This window comes from Pelophylax lessonae, assembly GCF_965119305.1.
Source record: "Pelophylax lessonae genome assembly, chromosome: 1".
Classification (NCBI taxonomy): Eukaryota; Metazoa; Chordata; class Amphibia; order Anura; family Ranidae; genus Pelophylax; species Pelophylax lessonae.
Genome location: NC_138768.1, coordinates 881,652,526 through 881,677,747, shown reverse-complemented (window position 1 = coordinate 881,677,747; position 25,222 = coordinate 881,652,526). Strand labels below are relative to the sequence as shown.

The window sequence follows — 25,222 nt, the reverse complement described above, 5'->3', positions numbered from 1 at the left end:
AGACTGACACCCCCCCAGACAGACAGTTCCCCACATAGATACACTTACCTCTTGCATGGCGTGGGTGGACCCGCACAGGCGAACAAGCCGCTGTACATGAGACAGGGAGAGTCGCATCCAGGACGCAGCAGAAGGTGGGTTGAGAAACCGCACAGCGTCCAGTGAGGTAGCCACCTCACCCAAGCATCCCTGCACGGAACAGGGATGGGTCGTTCAGAAAACTCAGGAGCGGTACCTGACTGAACGCTCGATGGCGGGCTGAGAAACCACTGACCCACAACCTGCGACCAGTGGGGTCAGCCCGAGACGCAGCCCGCAGTATCCTCTTCATCAGAAGACCTAACTAACGCTGGTAAAAATAACAGCTAAATAAAGAAAGAGAGAAAAACTCAAATAAAATCCAAAAAAAGGAAAGAAGGCTGAGACAAGTGCCCCAGCACAGAGACATCCAGCTACTCCTGACAAGCTAGACATTGAAAACTGAGTTGGATACAGGAAGTGGAGGGTTATAGACTGAGGGGACCACCCCCTGGGGGTGGGATATGTTAAAAGCTTTAATACTAACATATTCTGTTGCCTAGCTACTCCTACGGAGCAAAGGTCATAACCCCATTGTGATGAATATGAAGTGGGCGGCGACTGTCGGAGGGCGTAAGAGAAAGCTCTGTTTCTGGGGGAAAAAAGGACGTTTGGGTACGTGTTGCACGACCGCGCAATTGTCAGCTAAAGTCGACACAGCGCCGAATCGCAAAAAGTGGCCCAGACGTAAGACAGCAAAATGCTCCGGTGGTAAAGTGGTTAATGAACATTGCTCTAACTTCCTAAGGACTTGTATTACAATTTATACATTCTGATGTGGGTGGCACCTATCTATCTAAAGTTTCTTTGAAGTTCCATCTTGATTGAAATGCGGAATTGTTGTTCACAAAGGTTTGTTACTTCCAGTAGGGCAGTAAACAACTGGACAGGTCTTCAAAGGTCGAGAGAGCAATCTAACAACAGGAGGCATAAATGGCTTTTGAAGACAACAGCTGTATACAATATGACTTATCACAAAATATACATCCAATATATCTACTTAATCATAAATCCATGTTTGATAATCATAAGTAAATATTTGATAAATAAAATGGCTGCTTCCCTTTTCCTCATCAGGCAGGCATTGCAAGAATGATGGCATCTACTAGAGGGATCTCTACACCATATACTGATTTGCAGAATTTACTTATTCACAAGACCCTCCAGTACTTGCAATCTGTTTGAATCCTAGAAAAGAGTGATAGGCTCTATTTTTTGACAGGTTTACCTTTGGCATTATTTTCGGCCTAGTTCCAAAAATGGCCATACTCATGCCTTGTCCAGATCTTTTGACATTGCTGACTCTGAGTTACATGTTGAACTAGAACCCATTATTTCTTACAATCGTATCTTGGCTACCACCCATCTTCAGTCTTTATGTATCCCGCCTGGAAAGACCATTGTAGTTCCCACTCTTTGCTCCAGGCTTCTCAAATGGGCACATGATTCCAAACTCTTTGGACATTCTGGTGTACAATATACCTGTGCTTTCCTGCAGCGTTACTGCTGATGGCCCTCCTTTCAGAAAGATGTTGAAGATTATATTTAGGCTTGCTCCAGTTGTGTGCAAACTAATGCCTCGTACACACGCATCGATTATTGGCCGGGAATTTTCGGCCAACGTCCGATTGGCCGATTTTCAGCTTGATAGCATGATGCTTTCGACAACCGACTCCGACTTTTCGGCCGAATAAAATCTGGTGTGCAGGCTATAAAATGTTTGTTGGCCGTCAACACAATGGCCGATTTTCCGTCAGTCAGTACAGATTTCGGCTGACAAAAATCTGATGAGCAAGACTGGGCATGCTCAGAGAAGAAAAAACACACGGAAAGTAAACCAGAACATGACATCACTTCTGAAGTAGATTTTTGTTGGCCGAGAAAATTTGTGTGCAGTCTAGAGCACATTTCAACCAACACAACAACACTGGACAAAAGACGGACGATCGGTCGGCCAACAATCGGTGCGTGTGTACGAGGCATGAGTCTTCCACACCTGCTTCAGCAGGTCTTCTTTTACTCCTACCTATTCCAGATGATGTTGCATCTCCATGGACTTTATCTCTGAACTACCCCCCTCAGTGGACTCCACCATTATCTGGGTGATTGTTCACAGGTTTTACAAAATGTGTCACTTATCTCCACTTCCAGGACTACCCTGGCTTCCATCTTTATCAAGGAAATATTTTCTCTTCATGGTATGCCCTCACAAATAATCTCTGATAGGGGAGTTCAATTTACAGCTCACTTCTGGAAGGCTCTAGCCTCATCCTTTGGAATCAAGTTGGACTTCTCCTAGGTCTTTACCCCACAGTCAAATGGGCAAACTGAAAGGGTCAACCAGAATGTTAAATGGTATCTTCGTACCTTTACTTCTGCCCATCAGGATGATTGGGTAGACCTGGACTGAGTTTGCCCTCAATAACCATGCTAATGCCAGCACTGTTGAGTCTCCCTTTTTTAACCACTTTACCACCAGAGGATTTTGCTGTCTTATGTCTGGGCCACTTTTTGCGATTCGGCGCTGTGCGACTTTAACTGACAATTGCGCGGTCATGCGACGCCATACCCAAACAAAATTTACGTCTTTTTTTCCCCACAAACAGAGCTTTCTTTTGGTGGTATTTGATCACCTGTGCGATTTTTACTTTTTGCGCTATAAACAAAAAAAGAGCGTAAATTTTGAAAAAATAACAATATTTTTCACATTTTTTTATATGAAATCCCCCCCCCCCCCCCAAAAATGGAAAAAATCAAAACATTTTTACATTTTTAGCCAATTTGTTTTCTGCTACATATGTTTGGTAAAAAAAATCACAATAAGCGTATTTTGATTGGTTTGCACAAAAGTTATTGCGTTTACTAACTAAGGGAAAGATTTCTGTCATTTTTGGTGTTTTTTTTTTAACGCGTAATGGCGGCAATCTGCGGTTTTTTTTGCGGGACTGCGACATTGCGGTGGACAGATCGGACCCTTGACTGACATTTTTTACATTTTTGGGGGTACCAGTGACATTTCTACAGTAATCAGTGCTATAAATATGCACTGTTACTGTAAAAATGACACTGGCAGGGAAGGGGTTAATTTTATTGGAGAGGGAGGGGTTAATGTATGCCTGGTGCTTACTGACGTGTGTGGGGGGAGGTGACTGAGTGACACAGGGACAGATTGCATGTTCAGCTATGCTGAACCCTGCAATCTGACCCTGTCTGTCACTTAGGAGATCCGCCCGCTTGTGTTTACACAAGCGGGCGGATCTCCACACTAGATCCCCGACGATCGGGGAAGAGCAGCGGCGATCGCTGCTGCTCCTACCCTGGCCCGACTCCCGCTGTGACTGAAAACAGTGGGAGCGCGCCTCCGGCGGCGCGCGCGCGCCGCCGAGAAGGGGGAGTGTCTGGTGACGTAGATCTACGTCGCCAGACGATAACAAACCACTTTGCCGCAGTAGTGCTCTTTCTGTACCATTTCCTGTTCCCATCTCTTCTGTGGTGCCTGCAGTTGCAGACATACAACGATCCTTCAATTCTATCCGGCCAGATGTTTCTAAGAACTTACATCTGGCAGCTTCCAGGTTCAAAGTACCTGCAGATCGCCATCGCCTTGTAAGTCCCCTGATCCTACCTGGCAACAAGATTTAGCTCTTTTCCATCTCCAAGAACTCTCTATAAAATGTGCTTGTCATTTCATTGGTCCCTTTACAATCCTCTGCCAGGTTAATCCTGTTGCCTTCAAGCTCCCTCTCAATTCACATTTGAGGATCCATAATGTCTTCCATGTTTCTCTCTTGAGACTGTACATCATCAATAGTTTTTCCCATCCTCTTTGTCATCCTTCTACAACAGTCAATGCCACAAATCAGTATGAAATAAAGCAAATCTTGGATTCCAAATTCTCCAGGGGGCAGCTTTTATAGCTAATTGGCTGGAAGGGATAAGATCCTAAAAAAGGTATTGGATTTCTTCTACTGATTTTTCTGCCACCATTTGGTGAAACTTTTTCATCAGAAGTTTCCTCCAAAGCCTGGCCCTAAATGGGTTGGGATACTTTGTAGGAGGGGGGTACCGTCACATTTTAGCCTGCAGTTTTCTTGCCTCTATAATTCTTACTTCCTTGCTGCAATGCTTCTCCCAGACCTGTATATCCTTCATGTGTGTTGTTTGGCTTCTATGCTCACCTATGGGCGTTGTCTGCTATTCTGTAGGTTTATATTTCCTTCCCTTCCATTACTTCCCGGCCCACCTCCCGGTTTCCATGCCTATATAGGACATGCTCAGTGTAGCTCATTTTGCCTAAGCAACTTCACAGGTCTCGGAGCTCCCGTTTGCTTACTATTTCATGCATCCTGTGTCTAACTACCCCTGTCCGACCCCAGATTCATCTAACGTCTGTGCTTACCTGAGCTCGTCCACTGCTTGTTCCTAGTTTTCCTTCAGTCTCCTGCTGTTTGTACTCTGTACACGCAAGTGGTCTCTGGATCCTCAGCTGGGTGTACCTTGGAGCCGTGATCTGGTTCCAGCTTGCTACAAGTCTATTCCCACCATTATGGGCCTTGGTGAAGAAGCAGACTGGGGCTTAGACTCCCTGCCCTGGGGAACCCCGAATTGGCAATCTAAAAGGGCTCACTATCGCAGACTCCTGACAAATGTATTATGAGTCGTTGGATGCTATCATGGTGAATTGCCACAATTATTTGCAGTTTCTGCAAACTGTAAACAGGTTTGGTTTGCTTTGAATCCATGCTTAACCCGAACCTCGCCCTTACCCAGGACCAGTGCTGTATTTCGGCCTAGGCCGACAAGGCCCAAGCCTAGGGCAGCACTTTGCAGGAGGGCAGCAAACAAGACACCCCCCTCCACCTTAGACTCTATTGGCCACTGGTTGCTAGAGTCATCGCTCTCACCCTCTCTCTCACCTCTCTCTCTCTCTCTCTCTCTCTCTCACCCCCTCTCTCTCTTTCACTCACCCTCCCTCGCTCTCACCCCCCTCTCTCTCTCTCACTCACCCCCTCTCTCTCTCACACCCTTTCTCTCTCTCTCAATCCCTCCTCTCTCATCCCCCCACTCTCTCTCTCTCTATCGCCACCTCTCTCTTTCCCTCCTTCCTCTCTCTCATCCCCCCTCTCTCTCTCTCTTTCTCTCTCTCATCCCCCCTCTCTCTATCCCACCCCTCTCTCTTTCCCCCCTTCCTCTCTCTCTCTCTCTCACCCCCTCTCTCTCTCTCCCTCTCTCTCTCTCTCTCTCTCTCTCTCTCTCTCTCTCGTATCCCCCCTCTCTCCCTCCCTCCCTCACCCCCCCTATCTCTCTCTCCCTCCCCCTCTCACCCTCCCTCTCGTGAGATCTCAGGAGTTCATGCTGGAACTTGAATTCCTTCAATTGTGGAGGGAGTCACATCCATTAAAAAGGAGGGAGTGGGACAACTTTACATATGAGGGGGAGGGGGTTGTCCAATTTTAGTCTTGCCTAGGGCAGCACAAAACCAAAATACACCACTACAAAGGACCCTGTGATTTTCTATTGTGTTAGTACATGCAATGTGTAAATGACCCCCTCCCTGCCATAACATATAATGGAGTTTTAGGAGGGGGCTGAGTGGGTACTGATCCCTATACTACAATACACCCCCTCAGAACAGGAAAATACATTTTCTTGCTTCTGAGAACTCTCGATTCATGTCTGTCACCCACTAATCTTCAGTTTTCTTGTATTCCTGCAGATAAAACCATTTCCTTAACTTGAATGTTCAAATAATTATACAACGGAGGAAGAAATATTCCTGACACAATGCTTCCACAGATTATTAAATGTCCTTTATTTTCCCCAGATAGGGATATTATTGTCAGGACAGGAATTAGGGATCGACCGATTATCGGCAAAGGCGATATATCGAAGGCAGATATGCACTTTCCCCGATATATCGGAATCGGCCTTTTGATGTACCGATATTGCCAATATTTCGGGAAAGTGCCTTTCCTGGGGTGATGCCTCTAGCTGCAGGTACCGGTGTCCATAGCCGACGTTCGGCTGTCTTGTAATGACAACCGGTGCGGCTGAGAAGCCGCTCAGGTGCCATTCCAAGGAGTGTCCCCCCCCTCCTCCCGCAGCCTTCCGCGGTTCGCCCGGGTCTCCTGTCCCACCGGGAGACCCGGGCATCCTACCTTCACCACCGCCATCTGACCGGGTCTCCATCTGCACCGCCGCCGTCTTCTGACCGAGTCTCCATTTCTTTGAATTCGGCGCCGCCGAGTACCCGGAAGTGATGTCATATCATGCCATCACTTCCGGGTACTGGCGGCGCCGAATTCAAAATCTTACAGCATTCAAAACAGCCAAACTTGGCGTTTTGAATGCTTTAAGTGCAGAGGAGGAGTTTGGGGTCTTTTAGACCCCCAGATCCCTCCACCACAAAAATGATATTGGTCGATCACTAACAGGAATCCTCCCATGTATTATTTGTGTTCCTTTGTATAAGGATTCCTATGGCTACAAGCCTCAAGCTGCCTTTAGATGGATCAAAATTCGGCCAGTTCAGCAGGGACTGGGCAAATTTCAAAACATGTATGGGCACTGTGGTTGTACAGAAGTCCAACTACTGATCAACTTCTGCCCAACAGCCATGCTGGAAAATGTTCTCTTGATCAGCTCTGCAGGAAGTGCCCTCTGTCAGAATACAATGACACAATGTGTGGATGGGGGAATCAGGTTCGTTTTTTTTTTTTTTTTTTTTGTTCAACCTACTGGTTGAACAAAAAAAAGTGACTCATGTATGGCCAGCTTCAGTCTCAGCTTTGCCCTGTGTAGGAATGTTGAGAACTGGTCAGATTGTTTAAAGGGACTGTAAAGACAGAAGGTGCATTCTATGCATTAGGATAAAAAACCTTGTGTGCAGCTGCCCCCCCCCCCCCAATACTTACCTGAGGTCCCTCTAGCTCCAGTGATGTTGTAGGAATGTCTCAGCTGTCTGGGACTCCCCTCCTTATTGGCTGAGACAGCAGCACGGTGCCATTGGTTACTGCAGCTGTCAACCAAAGTCAGGCAGCCAATGAGAATAGAAAGGTGGCGGGCCGGGCCGCAGCTCTGTGTCTGAATGGACACACGGAGCGGTGACTCGGCTCAGGTGCCCCCATAGCAAGCTGCTTGCTGTGGGGGCACCCAACAGGTGGCAGGGGCTAGGAGAGCAGAAGAGGGGACCCAAGAAGAGGAGGATCATCCAGGCTGCTCTGTGCAAATCCACTGCAACAGAGTAGGTAAGTATAACATGTTTGTTTATTTTAAATAAAATATATGAGACTTTACAGTTCCTTAAAGTAGTGTCAGATACTTTAACTTTCATTTCTCTCTTCTGCTCTCAGGGATGGCATCTGCGGATCTGAAGAAGGAGCTAGAATGTTCGATAGAGACATGTGGAAGAAACAATAGCGGTGCAGAGACATATGGAAGAAACAATGGCGGTGCAGAGACATATGGAAGAAACAACGGTGGTGCAGTGGCATATGGAAGAAACAATGGTGGTGCAGAAACATACGTAAGAAACAATGGCGGTGCAGTGACATATGGAATAAACAATAGCGGTGCAGAGACATATGGAAGAAACAATGGTGGTGCAGTGATATATGTAAGAAACAATGGTGGTGCAGCGACATATGGAAGAAACAATGGTGGTGCAGAGACATATGGAAGAAATAATGGCAGTGCAGAGGAGGTGCAGAGACAAATGGAAGAAACAATGGCGGCACAGCGACATATGGAACAAACAATGGCAGTGCAGCGATATAGGGAAGAAACAATGGCGGATCAGAGACATATGGAAGAAACAATGGCGGCGCAGAGACAGATGGAAAAAACAACGGCAGTGCAGAGAGATATGGAAAAAAATATTGCGGTGCAGAGACATATGGAAAAAACAATGGCGGCGCAGAGACATATGGAAGAAACATTGGAGGTGCATAGACAGAAGGAGGAAACAATGGCGCTGCAGAGACATATAGAAAAAGCAATGGCTGTGCAGAGACATATGGAAGAAACAATGGCGGCGCAGCAACATATGGAAGAAACAATGGCAGTGCAGAGACATATGGAAGAAACAATGGCATGTCAGAGACGTATGGAAGAATCAATGGGGATGCAGAGACCCATGGAAGAAACAATGGTGTCACAGAGACATATGGAAGAAACAATGGCGGCGCAGAGACATATGGAACAATCAATGGCGGCGCAGAGACATATGGAACAAACAATGGCGGCGCAGAGACAAATGGAACAAACAATGGCGGTGCAGAGACATATGGAACAAACAATGGCAGCGCAGAGACCTATGGAAGAAAAAATGGCCGCGCAGAGACATATGGAAGGAACAATGGCGGTGCAGAGACCTATGGAAGAAACAACGGCTAAGCAGAGACATATGGAAGAAACAATGGCGGTTCAGAGGCATATGGAAAAAACACTGGCGGTGCAGAGACATATGGAAGAAACAATGGCGGTGCAGAGATATATGGAAGAAACAATGGCATTGCAGAGACATATGGAAAAAACAATGGCGGTGCAGAGACATATGGAGGAAACAATGGCGGTGCAGAGACATATGGAAGAAACAATGGCAATGCAAAGACATATGGAGGAAAGAAGGGCAGTGCAGAGACATATGGAAGAAACAAAGGCGGCGCAGAGACATATGGAAGAAACAAAGGCGGCGCAGAGACAAATGGAAGAAAAAAAAGCGGTGCAGAGACATATGGAAGAAACAATGGCGGCGCAGAGACAATTGGCAGAAACACTGGCGGTGCAAAGACAAATGGAAGGAACGATGGCGGTGCAGAAAAATATGGAAGAAAAAATGGCGGGGCAGAGACATATGTAGTAAACAATGACGGTACAGAGACATTTGGAAGAAACACTGGTGGTACAGAGAGATAAGTAAGAAACAAAGACGGTGTAGAGACACATGGAAGAAACAATGGAGGTGCAGAGACATATGGAAGTAACAATGGGGGTGCAGAGACATATGGAAGAAACACTGGCAGTGGAGAGACATATGGAAGAAACAATGGCAGTACAGAGACATATGGAAGAAACAATGGCAGTGCAGAGACATATGGAAGAAACAATGGCCGTACAGAGACATATGGGACCATCGTCATGGAAAATGATAAATTTAACATGAACAGAAATAGAAAGATCACAGAGAATGTTCTCAGAGCATGCAGAACACACGCTACTTTCATAGATTCCTTAAAACTAAAATAACTGTCACCACTTCATACTTCATTGCTTTCTCTGTTACTAAAACAAGAAGAGGAAATTCTAGATATAAAGTCGCAGAGCATGTGATAAGAACAACACCACCCTTCCTTTTTATAATTGTGACTGTACATTATATATAATCTATCTATCTATATTTGGTTGAGCTCAATGGACTTTTTCAACCTGTTACAATGTTACACTGCACAGGCATGGTCTACCATTGCCCATATCAGTAAGCCGGTCCACCATTGTCACTATCAAGGAGCCAGCCCACCATTGTCACTATCTGGGAGGTGTCCACCATTGCCACAGTCAGGAAGCCAGTCCACCATTGCCACAATCAGGAAACCAGTCCTTCATTGTCACTATAAGGAAGCGGATCCACCATTGCCACTATCAAGAAGCCAGTCCACCATTTTCACTATCGGAAAGATGGTCCACCGTTGTCACTATCAGGAAGCCAGTCCATCGTTGTCACTATCGGGAAGATGGTCCACCATTGTCACTATCAGTAAGCCAGTCCATCGTTGTCACTATCGGGAAGATGGTCCATCATTGTCACTATCAGGAAGCCAGTTCATCGTTTTTCACTATCTGGAAGATGGTCCACCATTGTCACTATCAGTAAGCCAGTCCATCGTTGTCACTATCGGGAAGATGGTCCACCATTGTCACTATCACTAAGCCAGTCCATCGTTGTCACTATGGGGAAGATGGTCCACCATTGTCACTATCAGGAAGTCAGTCCACCATTGTCACTATCGGGAAGATGGTCCACCATTGTCACTATCAGGAACCCAGTCCATCGTTGTCACTATCGGGAGGATGGTCCACCATTTTCACTATCAGGAAGCCAGTCCATCGTTGTCACTATCGGGAAGAGGGTCCACCATTGTCACTATCAAGAAGCCAGTCCATCGTTGTCACTATCAGGAAGATGGTCCACTATTGTCACCATAAGGAAGCTGGTCAACTGTTGTAAAAAATCCGGAAACCAGTATACCATTATCACTATAAGGAAGCTGGTCCATCATTACCCGTTTTGTTTTATATCACTCTTTAATTAACTGTAATTGCCCCCCTTCAAAAATACAAGATACCTTTCAAGGCAGGGTGGGCTAGAATGTCACCTCATGGTCCAGTGCTCAGCAATAATAAAGTAGATGGTAGATGGGCCCCAATATTGGATAGATGTGCATCAGTCACTTTTCAATGCAAAAAATAAGAGTTTATTGATTTTCCTGAGGGAGAGGGTTAGTGCACAGTACACCCATAGACTTGGTGTTCTCCAGATAAGGGACAAAAAGTATTTACACTTTTCACAGGTAGAGGGCCTTTAGGCCAAGTCTTTCTGTGAAATCAGCTTTAGACTGCAAGACACGATTTGATTCTGCTTCAGACTCCTTGGGGAGAGGCCACCACTCTTCAGTCATAGACCGAGCTTGACCCAACTTCCTAGATTCCCTAAATAGGCTTAAGTGCCTTCATGGTGCAACCTCCTAGTGGTTGGCCAGGGATAAATAAATATTCATAATTGATTATTTCAACCTTCCATGCTATTGCCAGGAACACTCCCCAGCAGAAGACAGAAGCAAACAATGACCTAAGCCTTGGAGAGACCCGGGAAAACTGAATTATCAATCCTTAACTACCCAGTTTTAAATCAGAGACCAGGAAGAGATCCTTAGGTCGTAGAAAGATAGAGAGTGGAATCTACTAGTATTCCAATTCATATTAGGTTCCATCCTCTGATGGATTGAAGAGGAAATAAATCAGATTTCAGACATACCCATAAAAATAATTTTTTCAGGAGAGACCATTGAGAGAGATCTCCAGGGAATAAATCAGATTTCAGACATATCCCTAAAAAAATATATATATATTTTTAGGAGAAACCATTGAGAGCGATCTCCAGGGCAGTATTACAGGAGTCGCTTGAGACCCATGAGACGGGGAGGGGGACCCCAGGTAAGAGTACCGTAAAAAGAGACCCCAGGTGGACGGGGGCAGAGTAATGCATATGAGAAGAGAGGAAAGTAGAAGGGGAAATGGAGGGGGCATAAAGGCAGGGAGGAGAGAAATATAGGTGAGGGTATATATAGTTTGAGCTCAATCCCCTTCACTAAGAAGCTAAAGTATTGGATTTGGTGCTTAAGCAGAACCCCACCCAAAAGGGAAAGTTCTGCTTTAAGAACTTTTTCTCCGCTCCTCTTGCACAATTGCCACTTTTGAGGAGGGGGGGGGGGGGGGAGCAGGTACCAGATTTTGACAGGTACCTGCTCCCACTTCCGTTCTGAGTGCTGCGGCGCTCAGCAATGGATGTTCTCCTCCCTCCCTCCCCCTCCAGTCTTCTGGGACGCTGACAGGTCCCAGAAGACTGCATCCACCATTTAGGATGCGCAGAGCGACTTGCGTGTGCGCAGAGGGCACCCGGTTATGAAGCCACAAGCTGTCACAGTCGGGTGCTCATAGTGAAGATGCCGGCGCCACCAAGGGAGGACAGTGGAGGAAAAGGACTGAGTGAGCTCAATGCTGGACCGTGGGACAGGTGAATGGCTGTTTTTGAAAAGTCAGCAGCTACATTTTTTGTAGTTGCTGACTGGTATTTTTTTGATAGGTGCCTGGAGCTCCTCTTTAAATTTGCCCCTAAATGTAAATTAAAAAAATGTAATACATACATTGATTTAAACGAAACATTCAAAATTGTTTGCCGCCCAACCTGGTCCCACTTAGAAGGCCAATTATTTCAGTATGAGGCAAGGGATGGTCAATAGTGGCCTTGGAAATAAGTAAATTTTCAATCCACAAATGTCCTCCATCCATCAGGTGGAGGTTTTTAAGCAGGCAGTGGATTTACAATTACGGGATCTACATATAAAGAAATGTAAAGATGACTCAATTACTAAGGGCATATGGATGTAGCTCCCCACCACCCCCTCCACCCCTAGATAGGCTGCTAGGATGTCAGGCAAATTCAGTTCTGTTTGGTTCCTCTGTAATTATTGGAGCAGCTGTTGATTTCCTTTGGCTGTTACGGTTTTCATAGGCTGCAGGTTTGATTGCTTTCCCTGACTTCTGGAGACTTCTGGAGACCTAGAACGATGAAACGCGTTGGGTTCCATGCATCTGTACTGTTTAATATACATTTACTTACTGCTGTCTCCTTATTGGAAGACAGCAGTAAATAAATGTATTCCTCTTGGCAGCCCTGGAGAGTCTGCACCATCTAGCCATCTTCCCTGGGACTATTACCATCTACTATTGTCTCCCTGAGAACCTTGTTGCTCCAGCTGAGAAGACTCCTTTGCTGGTGTACTCAGGGAGAGACTGGACCCCCAGCATCTTGGGAAACGTAGTTCCAAAACATCTGGGGTGCCAAGGTTGGCCATCACTGACCTATACAGACCATCAAAAATCTGCAATTAATGCTTACCCTCTGAAGAAGACCTAGAACGTTGAAACTTGTTGGAGTTCCATGTGTCTGTACTGTTCAATATACATTTATTCACTGCTGTCTCCTAATTGGAAGACAGCAGTAAATAAATGTATTCCTCTTGGCAGCCCTGGAGAGTCCACACCATCTAGCCATCTTCCCTGGGACTTTTACCATCTACTATTGTCTCCCTGAGAACCTTGTTGCTCCAGATGAGAAGAATCCTTTGCTGGTGTGCTCAGGGAGAGACTGGACCCCCAGCTAAGTAGTTGCCATAGATATTTAGTTTCGGGGACAATTGAAGTTTAAGGACTTGTTGCCATCTGTTGCTCCACCTATCCCTTGTGTTGCTGATTGGACCTGGAGTGACTTACTTGTTAGCTGCTGCCTTGACTCAGAGACACCCAGTACATTCCAACTTTGTATATTCTCATGTGCTTATTTATCACCTATACCAGTGATGACGAACCTTGGCACCCCAGATGTTTTGGAACTACATTTCCCATAATGCTCAACTACACTGCAGAGTGCATGAGCATCTTGGGAAACATAGTTCCAAAACATCTGGGGTGCCAAGGCTGGCCATCACTGACCTATACAGACCATCAAAAATCTGCAATTAATGCTTACCCTCTGTAGAAGACCTAGAACGTTGAACGTGTTGGAGTTCCATGTGTCTGTACTGTTCAATATAAATATATTTACTGCTGTCTCCTAATTGGAAGACAGCTGTAAATAAATGTATTCCTCTTGGCAACCCTGGAGAGTCCACACCATCTTCCCTGGGACTATTACCATCTACCACTTTCTCCTTGAGAACCTTGTTGCTCCAGCTGAGAAGACTCATTTGCTGGTGTGCTCAGGGAGAGACTGGACCCCCAGCTGAGTAGTTGCCATAGATATTTAGTTTCGGGGACAATTTCAACTTTAAGGACTTGTTGCCATCTGTTGCTCCACCCATCCCATGTGTTGCTGATTGGACCTTTAGTGACTTACTTGTTAGCTGCTGCCTTGACTCAGAGACACCCAGTACATTCCAACTTTGTATATTCTCATGTGCTTATTCATCACCTATACCAGTGATGGCCAACTTTGGCACCCCAGATGTTTTGGAACTACATTTCCCATGATGCTCAACTACACTTGAAGAGTGCATGAGCATCTTGGGAAACGTAGTTCCAAAACTTCTCGGGTGCCAAGGTTGGCCATCACTGACCTATACAGACCATCAAAAGTCTGCAATTAATGCTTACCCTCTGAAGAAGACCTAGAATGTTGAAACTTGTTGGAGTTCCATGTGTCTGTACTGTTCAATATAAATATATTTACTGCTGTCTCCTAATTGGAAGACAGCAGTAAATACATGTATTCCTCTTGGCAACCCTGGAGAGTCCACACCATCTTCCCTGGGACTATTACCATCTACCACTTTCTCCTTGAGAACCTTGTTGCTCCAGCTGAGAAGACTCATTTGCTGGTGTGCTCAGGGAGAGACTGGACCCCCAGCTGAGTAGTTGCCATAGATATTTAGTTTTGGGGACAATTTCAAGTTTAAGGACTTGTTGCCATCTGTTGCTCCACCCATTCCTTGTGTTGCTGATTGGACCTGGAGTGACTTTTTTGTTAGCTGCTGCCTTGACCTAGAGACATCCAGTACATTCCAACTTTGTATATTCTCATGTGCTTATTTATCACCTATACCAGTGATGGCAAACCTTGGCACCCCAGATGTTTTGGAACTACATTTCCCATAATGCTCAACTGCACTTCAGAGTGCATGAGCATCTTGGGAAACATAGTTCCAAGACATCTGGGGTGCCAAGGTTTGCTATCACTGGCCTATACAGACCATCGAAAATCTGCAATTAATGCTTACCCTCTGAAGAAGACCTAGAATGTTGAAACGTGTTGGAGTTCCATGTGTCTATACTGTTCAATATACATTTATTTACTGCTGTCTCCTAATTGGAAGGCAGCAGTAAATAGATGTATTCCTCTTGGAAACTCCTCTTGGCAACCCTGGAGTCCACACTATCTAGCCATCTTCCCTGGGACTTTTACCATCTACCACTGTCTCCTTGAGAACCTTGTTGCTCCAGCTGAGAAGAATCCTTCGCTGGTGTACTCAGGGAGAGACTGGACCCCCAGCCGAGTAGTTGCCATAGATATTTAGTTTCGGGGGCAATTTCAAGTTTAAGGACTTGTTGCCATCTGTTGCTCCACCCATCCCTTGTGTTGCTGATTGGACCTGGAGTGAACTTTTTGTTAGCTGCTGCCTTGACTCAGAGACACCCAGTAAATTCCAACTTTGTATATTCTCATGTGCTTATTTATCACTTGAACAGACCATCAAAATTCTGCAATTGATGCTTACCCCCTGAAGAAGACAAAGAACGTTGAAACGCGTTGGAGTTCCATGCGTCTGTACTGTTCAGTATATATTTATGTACTGTTGTCTCCTTATTGGCAATTTGTGATATTTTTGCATTGCTTTTAGCCTGAGTGTTTTGTGATCGCCATTATGCTGTCCCCTTTTAAAGGTGCTTTCTATCCTGAACTCAATAAATCATTGTACATTTTATCTTGTACTACTCAATTGGAAACTTTACTATATCTTTCTTTTTTCCCTGTTTTGTTTGGTATCGCATAGTCCCACCTATATCCCCTTGTGGGGTTTTTCTATGTATTCTGGGGATAGATGCCATTGGTGTGCGCAGCCTATTGCATTAGGGCGTGCACCCCAGAGAACACACACATGCCTGTATATCAGCAAAGCAGTGGCCAGTGTCAGTAGAGCAAAGAATGGTGTCAGGAGGCAGTGGACAGTGTCAGTAGGGCAGAGATTGGTGTCAGAAGGCAGTGGACGGTGTCAGTGGAGCAGAGATGGGTGTCAGGAGGCAGTGGATGGTGTCAGTAGAGCAGAGATTGGTGTCAGGAGGCAGTGGATGGGGTCAGTAAAGCAGAGACTGGTGTCAGGAGGCAGTGGACGGTGTCAGTAGAGCAGAGATTGGTGTCAAGAGGCAGTGGACGGTGTCAGTAGAGTAGAGATCGGTGTCAGGAGGCAGTGGACGGTGTCAGTAGAGCAGAGATAGGTGTCGGGGGGCATTGGACGGTGTCAGTAGAGTGGAGAATGAAGTCAGGAGACAGTGGAGGGTGTCAGTAGAGTAGAGCTTGGTGTAGGGAGACAGTGGATGGTGTCAGTAGAGCAGAGATGGGTGGGTGTCAGGAGGCAGTGGACGGTGTCAGTAGAACAGGGAATGGTGTTAGGAGGCAGTGAATGGTGTCAGCAGAGATGGTGTCAGGAGGCATTGGACAGTGTCAGTAGAGCAGAGATGGGTGTCAGGAGGCAGTGGACGGTGTCAGTAAAGTAGAGATTGGTGTTAGGAGGCAGTGGACGGTGTCAGTAGAGCAGATATTTGTGTCAGGAGGCAGTGAACGGTGTCAGTAGAACAGTGAATGGTGTTAGGAGGCAGTGGACAGTGTCAGTAGAGCAGAGATTGGTGTCAGGAGGCATTGGATGGTGTCAGTAGAGTAGAGATTGTTGTTAGGAGGTAGTGGACAGTGTCAGTAGAGCAGATATTTGTGTCAGGAGGCAGTGAACGGTGTCAGTAGAACAGTGAATGGTGTTAGGAGGCAGTGAATGGTGTCAGCAGAGCAGAGATGGTGTCAGGAGGCAGTGGCCAGTGTCAGTAGAGCAGAGATTGGTGTCAGGAGGCAGTGGATGGTGTCAGTAGAGCAGAGATTGGTGTTAGGAGGCAGTGGATGGTGTCAGTAGAGCAGAGATTGGTGTCAGGAGGCAGTGGATGGTGTCAGTAGAGCAGAGATTGGTGTCAGGAGGCATTGGAGGGTGTCAGTAGAGTAGAGATTGGTGTCAGCAGGCAGTGGACGGTATTAGTAGAGTAGAGCTTGGTGTAGGGAGACAGTGGATGGTGTCAGTAGACCAGAGATTGGTGTAAGGAGGCAGTGGACGGCGTCAGTAGAGCGGAGATTGGTGTAAGGAGGCAGTGGACGGTGTAAGTAGAGTAGAGATTGGTGTCAGGAGGCAGTAGACGGTGTCAGTAGAGCAGAGATTGGTGTCAGGGGGCAGTGGACGGTGTCAGTAGAGTAGAGATTGGTGTCAGGGGGCAAAGGACAGAGTAGAGTAGAGATTGGTGTAAGGGGGCAATGGGTAGAGGTCTTCCCTTTACATAAAGTGTGTGTGTGTGTGTGTGTGTATATATATATATATATATATATATATATATATATATATATATATATATATATATATATATATATATATACAGTATATATTTATATATATGTAAAAATAATTATATTATAGTAAAAATATTAATGAACAAAGCAAACAAAAGAAGAAGAAAAAATTAAATACTAGTTAATAAAACAGAAAAATACATCAGTAGGATAATTATATTTAGATGAAGAAGGAGAATAAGGAAGTAATTAGAGCTGATTAGCCTAAGCTTAGGGTTAGAAAGGGGTTCAACAGAGGAACATTTCCTAAAAAAAATGTTTTTTTACTTGTCGGGTTGCGTTAATTGACTTCATCCGCAGATGGAAGCTCATCCCTTTGATCTGTAGATGAAGAAATAGAAAGTTACAAAATGAAATAATGTATATTTTTATCCTTCTTTATTAGTGGCAGAGCAATGTTGTTGATAAACATTGCCAGACTGCTTCTTTTTTTTTTTTTGACAGCTCCTGTTGCCAGGATTTTCTCTGTGTACTCAGCAATGCAGCTGTGTTTAATCAGAGCTGAATTACTGTGTACTGGAATGGGGGGGATCCCAGCAGCAGGACAGAAAGACTGTATGTTATAGACACGCCCTGTGTACAATGATTAAAATTTTTGGGGCATGTCTAGTACGCCCAGAGTCTGCAACTGGTTAAAGATTATATTTGATAGTCTAGGAGGGTGATATTGAATCCTTTGAAGCCTTCTTTGCATTTATTAATAAAAATAAATATGCCTTTGAATATTCAAAAGCCATTAGTAAAACCACAAATAATTTTTTGTACCAAAATATATTTATATAAAGAACTATAAAAAAACACATTTTAAATGCACGGATCAGAATGGGCATGTCCCTGTCACAAGTTGTCATCACCCTCTATGGATAGATTATGTCCCCAAGGGACAGCTTTCTAAAATCTGAAGAAATTGTTCTAAACTAGAAGACTATTTGGTCCATTCAGAGAATATTATGTCGACATTCATTGATAAAAGGGTATAATAAAGATAAACAGGAAATATAAATTAAGTAAAGACTATCGGGAGGGTGGGAAGAGAAAATAGGGGTATAAGGAGGGAAAAAAAAATAATAATTTGGATTACTCAATGGTCTTAGATTTTTTGTAGCCACTATAAAGAAATATAAGGAATAGTGGGAAAATATTGGCCTATTTTGCAAAAAGATCGGTGTTGGCACTTCTCGTTCCAAGTAATTCACATCAGAAGGCGATTCATTTGAGAAGCATACTAGTTAAAAACATGTCACGGTCTGGAGTCAGGCTCAGAGACAAGTAGCTATAGCAGTAGAGAGGCCCTGGTGGGTGACACGGGCTCACCCGAGGTGTGGGGTCTAAGTACTAACCGGTATTCACCAGAGCTCCTGATGGTGGAGATGGGATTTTCTGTGCACTAGTACCAGGTCATGTTCCTCAGGATCATCCCACCAAGAGGTGAGCAAGCTGGAGTCCAGTACCAGATACAGCAGGTAGGGATGAGCAGACGTGTAGTCAGTTAACCACCCAAAGGTCAGTAACAAGGGTTTGCGGGTTGGGAAAAAGAAGAAGCATAGTTGATGACCAAGTCAAAGGTCAGTAATGAGTGGTAGTGGAGATACGGACGACGGCAGGGGTGACAAGAGCGAGACATTGGCTGGAGAGAGCAAAATAATCTGGCAAACAGGAAGTGCAGAGACATGGCTTAAATCAAGAAGTTCAGGAAAGGAGTAAAGGGTTCAAGGTTCAAGGGAAGATCATTCAAGAAATTGTCCATGGAGCTGTCCAGGATCGGCAAGAAGAGACATCACTAGACACAGCAGTTCGCACCTTTAGACCCAGATCCTGACAAATATCATCTCCCCTCCATGAAAGAGAATGGGATACATATTCAATATGAAGATTTTATAGCTTTGCAGAAAATGTAATATATTTAGAACCACAGGATGTACCACTATAAAATTTAGTGGTTTTAAATCAAATGTCACTGGAAGGGAGATTCAGATGACATTTTTTATTGCTTGTAAAACTTCCTGTGTCACTTAAGTACTGGAGTGCCCTTGTGGCCTCCAGTATGTGGACTGTACTACAAGAAAATAACAAATTAGGCTTAGAGAACATGTCCAAAATATTAAAAAGGGTCTGAAGAGTCACAGTCTGTCAAAACATTTCTGTGAGGGTCATAATAGATGAAGCCAGGTGTTTGGCTTAGAATGGAGAGTGAGAAAGACACTGCCTCAGATGCTCTCTGTAGCTGCTGCCCTGTGTTGCTGAACTGGTTAACAGCTATTTTAGCCAGAGGAGGGAGCTGCTGAGCAGGAAATGTTCAATGGGCTGAGTCAGGCAGCACTACATGGTGGGAACTGAGTCCAGAGGAGAGAGACTCTACTGTAATCAAGAGCTTTTGTACTAAATTCAGCAGAGAGGAGATTAGCAGGAGAATGGGAAACAGCTGCATTGTCTCAGGCTGTGCAGGACACAGCTTCTTCTTGCCATGAGGGAGAAGGGAGCGTGCACATCACGGTCCAGTGTGCATCATCACTGCTGCATAACAGCGGTCTGAGCGGGATCCAGAGTGCTGAGTTTCGGAGTGCTGACAGCCAGAGTCACCTGGCTGTCAGGCGGATCGGTAACCGGAGGAAGAAACGATGAAAGGGTGATATGCGGGAGCTCTTTGTAGTGTGTCCTCTCACATGCCCTGCTCGGCCACGCCCCCCAAGGACATTTACTTACATAAGCTTTTTAATTAAGCTGAGTCTAGGGTTTTAATCACAAGATGGAGTCGAGGAAACAAAATGGAGGATAGATATTCCTTCAGTCACCATGTATAAATACATAAGGGGGGATATGATCTCCATGTTTAAATACATGAGGGGGGATATGATCTCCATGTTTAAATACATGAGGGGGGATATGATCTCCATGTATAAATACATAAGGGGGGGATATGATCTCCATGTTTAAATACATGAGGGGGGATATGATCTCCATGTATAAATACATAATACTCCGCCTGTCGGAGTGCTGACAGCCAGAGTCACCGCTGTGTGTGACCGGATGGTGAGCTGCAATATTGTTGGGACTGGTGAGCTGCTGCTGTGGGGATTTACTAATAACTATGTATTTATACATGTAGATCATATCCCCCCCTATGTATTATACATGGAGATCATATCCCCTCTTATGTATTTATACATGGTGACCATATCCCCACTTATGTATTTATACATGGTGACCATATCCCCCTTATATATTTATACATGGTGATCATATCCCCCCTTATGTATTTATACATGGAGATCATATCCCCCCCTTATGTATTTATACATGGTGATCATATCCCCCCTTACGTATTTATACATGGAGATCATATCCCCCCTAAGTATTTATACATGGTGATCATATCCCCCCTTATGTATTTATACATGGTGATCATATCCCCCTTTGTATTTATACATGGAGATCATATCCCCTCCCCTTATGTATTTCTACGTGGAAATCATATCCCCCTTATGTATTTATAGATGATCATATCCCCCTTATGTATTTATACATGGAGATCATATCCCCCCTTATGTATTTATACATGGTGATCATATCCCCCCCTTATGTATTCATACATGGTGATCATATCCTACCTTCTGTATTTATACATGGAGATCATATCCCCCCCTTCTGTATTTATACATGGTGATCATATCCCCCCTTATGTATTTATACATGGAGATCATATCCCCCCCTTATGTATTTATACATGGTGATCATATCCCCCCTTACGTATTTATACATGGAGATCATATCCCCCCTAAGTATTTATACATGGTGATCATATCCCCCCTTATGTATTTATACATGGAGATCATATCCCCCCTTATGTATTTATACATGGTGATCATATCCCCCTTTGTATTTATACATGGTGATCATATCCCCTCCCCTTATGTATTTCTACGTGGAAATCATATCCCCCTTATGTATTTATAGATGATCATATCCCCCTTATGTATTTATACATGGTGATCATATCCCCCCTTGTGTATTCATACATGGTGATCATATCCCCCCTTCTGTATTTATACATGGAGATCATATCCCCCCCTTCTGTATTTATACATGGAGATCATATCCCCCCTCATGTATTTATACATGGTGATCATATCCCCCCTTTTGTATTTATACATGGAGATCATATTTCCCCCCTTATGTATTTATACATGGTGATCATATCCCCCCTTCTGTATTTATACATGGAGATCATATCCCCCCTTATGCATTTATACATGGTGATCATATCCCCCCTTATGTATTTATACATGGAGATCATATTTCCCCCCTTATGTATTTATACATGGTGATCATATCCCCCCTTATGTATTTATACATGGAGATCATATCCCCCCTCATGTATTTATACATGGTGACTGAAGGAATATCTATCCTCCATTTTGTTTCCTCGACTCCATCTTGTGATTAAAACCCTAGACTCAGCTTAATTAAAAAGCTTATGTAAGTAAATGTCCTTGGGGGGCGTGGCCGAGCAGGGCATGTGAGAGGACACACTACACGGAGCTCCCGCATATCACCCTTTCATTGTTTCTTCCTCCGGTTACCGATCCGCCTGTAACTACTGCAGCCGGCTTCCTTATCCTCCAGGGACCCGCAAGACACCTTTCCCACATCGCTACGAGCCATGATGACCCGGAAAGGGAGGATGGCGCGGCCTTGGAGGCCCAACACGGCGCCGCGGCTGTCGTGCAGAAGGGGCCGCCGCATGGCACAGACAAAGGGAGAGAGCAGGGCGGCAAGGGCGGCAAGTCAGCCCGCAAGGATGGCACTAAGGACATGTTATACTATGCCCAGAAGCTCACATATGCCCAGGTGACCAGTGCTCATGACGGCGGGGAGAAGGGGAGTGGTACATTACTGTCTATGGACACAGGTATGGATACAGAATCTGCTCCATGTGCCTCCCCTGATACTGGGAATATAGATGCTGTGGGGCTCACTGAGGAGGTCTCCCTGTAGCGGCATGATCTTCAAAAAATGCGGGAACGCACCACGGCTGTGGAAGGGTGCATTAGGGAGGTGGAAGATAGACTGCCCTCTATTATTAATGACACCTGAGCTGTGTCCACTCTGGCCAGGGCTATTCAAGATAAAACTGATGACATTGAGAACCGCCTCAGACGCAACAATGTAATTTCTAAGCCTTTGTTTCCAATTTTTAGGGACTCGTTAAGGACTGGAATAGTACCACTGGATTGGCATAGGGCCAATGTGGTGCCTATATTTAAAAAGGAATCAAAGTCTTTGCCAAGTAACTATAGACCTGTTAGTTTAACTTCTATAGTCGGGAAGATACTGGAGAGTTTAATAAAAGACCACATAGATGAGTTCTTGCTGGAAAAAATATTTTAAGCAACAGACAGCATGGATTCATGAAAGACAGAAGTTGTCAAACAAACCTGACAGAGGGGTGGCTGTGGACGTGGTATACTTGGACAGTGGGGTGGCTGTGGACGTGGTATACTTGGACAGAGGGGTGGCTGTGGACGTGGTATACTTGGACAGAGGGGTGGATGTGGACGTGGTATACTTGGACAGAGGGGTGGCTGTGGACGTAGTATACTTGGACAGAGGGGTGGATGTGGATGTGGTATACTTGGACAGTGGGGTGGCTGTGGACGTGGTATACTTGGACAGAGGGGTGGCTGTGGACGTGGTATACTTGGACAGAGGGGTGGATGTGGACGTGGTATACTTGGACAGAGGGGTGGCTGTGGACGTGGTATACTTGGACAGAGGGGTGGCTGTGGACATGGTATACTTGGATTTTGCAAAAGCGTTTGACACAGTTCCCCACATACGGCTAATGTCAGGGCCGGACTGGCCATAGGGCAGACCGGGCATATGCCCGGTGGGCCGAGGCCTCCGCCATGATCTGACAGTCACTGTGTGTCTGTGTGTGTCCGCCTGTCCGGCTGTTGCCGCTGTTGCCGGCCTCTCCGCGGCCGATTCCGCGGAGAGTCTGGGCCGCATTACCGCAATCTGGCCGCCCGCCGGCCGCCGCTGTCCCTGACTAGTCCCCACTCCTAAGCTCCGCAGCAGCATCCAGCGTAGCAGCGTAGCTCAGGAGGGGGTGGACCGTGAATTGTCAGGTGACTCTGAGACTGAAGGCCGGGGGTGGAGCTAGAGAGGTCTCTGCTTGCCTTGTTGTCGGGAAGAAGCGGGAAGTGGAAAAGTCGCCGGCGCCGCACCGCACCGCAGACACTGACAGAGACAGTATGGAGTCGGAACACCACATGGCACCCACGACCACACGAGCCAAGGCCTGCTGCAACAACAACAAGGTAAGGAAAGGGCAGCAAAGCAGGACAGCAGCAGCACTGTGATTGACATCAACCCATCCTGAGAAATGACATGCAGACTGGAAGTGGCTTGGTTGCAGTCGGCACCCAAGGCCTGCAACTGCAAGGTAAGGAAGAAATGGTACAACTTCACAAGACACTCTGCTGTGATCCATCCCATCCCTCCCACCGCCATCCCTTTGCTCTGCTCCATCCCATCGCTCCCACCGCCATCCCTCTGCTTTGCTCCATCCCATCCCTCCCACCGCCATCCCTTTGCTCTGCTCCATCCCATCCCTCCCACCGCCATCCCTTTGCTCTGCTCCATCCCATTCCCTCCCACCGCCATCCCTTTGCTCTGCTCCATCCCATCCCTCCCACCGCCATCCCTTTGCTCTGCTCCATCCCATCCCTCCCACTGCCATCCCTCTGCTCTGCTCCATCCCATCCCTCCCACCGCCATCCCTCTGCTCTGCTCCATCCCTCCCACCGCCATCCCTCTGCTCTGTCCCATCCCATCCCTCCCACCGCCATCCCTCTGCTCTGCCCCATCCCATCCCTCCCACGCCAACCCTCTGCTCTGCCTCATCCCATCCCTCCCACCGCCATCCCTCTGCTCTGCTCCATCCCATCCCTCCGACCGCCATCCCTCTGCTCTGCTCCATCCCATCCCTCCCACCGCCAACCCTCTGCTCTGCCTCATCCCATCCCTCCCACCGCCATCCCTCTGCTCTGCTCAATCCCATCCCTCCCACCGCCATCCCTCTGCTCTGCTCCATCCCATCCCTCCCACCGCCATCCCTCTGCTCTGCTCCATCCCATCCCTCCCACCGCCATCCCTCTGCTCTGCCCCATCCCATCCCTCCCACCGCCATCCCTCTGCTCTGCCTCATCCCGTCCCTCCCACCGCCATCCCTCTGCTCTGCCCCATCCGGTCCCTCCCACCGCCATCCCTCTGCTCTGATCCATCCGGTCCCTCCCACCGCCATCCCTCTGCTCTGCTCCATCCCATCCCTCCCATCGCCATCCCTCTGCTCTGCCTCATCCCGTCCCTCCCACCGCCATTCCTCTGCTCAGCCCCATCCCTTCCCTCCCACCGCCATCCCTCTGCTCTGCTCCATCCCGTCCCTCCCACCGCCATCCCTCTGCTCTGCCTCATCCCATCCCTCCCACCGCCATCCCTCTGGTCTGCCTCATCCCATCTCTCCCACCGCCATCCCTCTGCTCTGCCTCATCCCATCTCTCCCACCGCCATCCCTCTGCTCTGCCTCATACCATCCCTCCCACCACCATCCCTCTGTCTGATCCCATCCCTCCCACCGCCATCCCTCTGTCTGATCCCATCCCTCCCACCACCATCCCTCTGCCTGATCCCATCCCTCCCACTGCCATCCCTCTGCCTCATCCCATCTCTCCCACTGCCATTCCTCTGCTCTGCCTCATCCCATCCCTCCCACCGCCATCCCTCTGCCTGATCCCATCTCTCCCACCGCCATCCCTCTGCTCTGCCTCATCCCATCTCTCCCACCGCCACCCCTCTGCCTAATCCCGTCCCTCCCACCACCATCCCTCTGCCTGATCCCATCCCTCCCACCACCATCCCTCTGCCTCATCCCATTTCTCCCACCACCATCCCTCTGCCTGATCCCATCCCTTCCACCGCCATCCCTCTGCCTGATCCCATCCCTCCCACCGCCATCCCTCTGCCTGATCCCATCCCTCCCACCGCCATCCCCCTCTGCCTGATCCCATCCCTCCCACCGCCATCCCTCTGCCTCATCCCATCCCTCCCACCGCCATCCCTCTGCCTGATCCCATCTCTCCCACTGCCATCTCTCTGCCTGATCCAATCCCTCCCACTGCCATCCTTCTGCCTGATCCCATCCCTCCCACT

At 46.8% G+C, this 25,222-nt stretch overlaps 1 protein-coding gene and 1 long non-coding RNA gene across 2 annotated transcripts in view; one reads left to right on the top strand and one right to left on the bottom strand.

The window, feature by feature from the left end:
• The window catches only part of LOC309547798 (uncharacterized protein), a gene marked incomplete at its 3' end in the record, with an annotated part of 50,838 nt that extends 41,940 nt beyond the window's left edge, over nt 1–8,898 (top strand). The window contains 2 exon segments of the mRNA XM_082247799.1: nt 7,781–8,840; nt 8,843–8,898. Of these exon segments, the coding sequence (XP_082103925.1) occupies nt 7,781–8,840; nt 8,843–8,898 (1,116 nt within the window).
• The window catches only part of LOC309545009, a 338,928-nt gene extending 325,612 nt beyond the window's left edge, over nt 1–13,316 (bottom strand). The window contains exon 1 of the long non-coding RNA XR_014224867.1: nt 13,204–13,316. This is a non-coding gene — a long non-coding RNA (uncharacterized lncRNA). The remainder of the gene's footprint in view (nt 1–13,203) is intronic.
• Nucleotides 13,317–25,222: the final 11,906 nt, after the last annotated feature.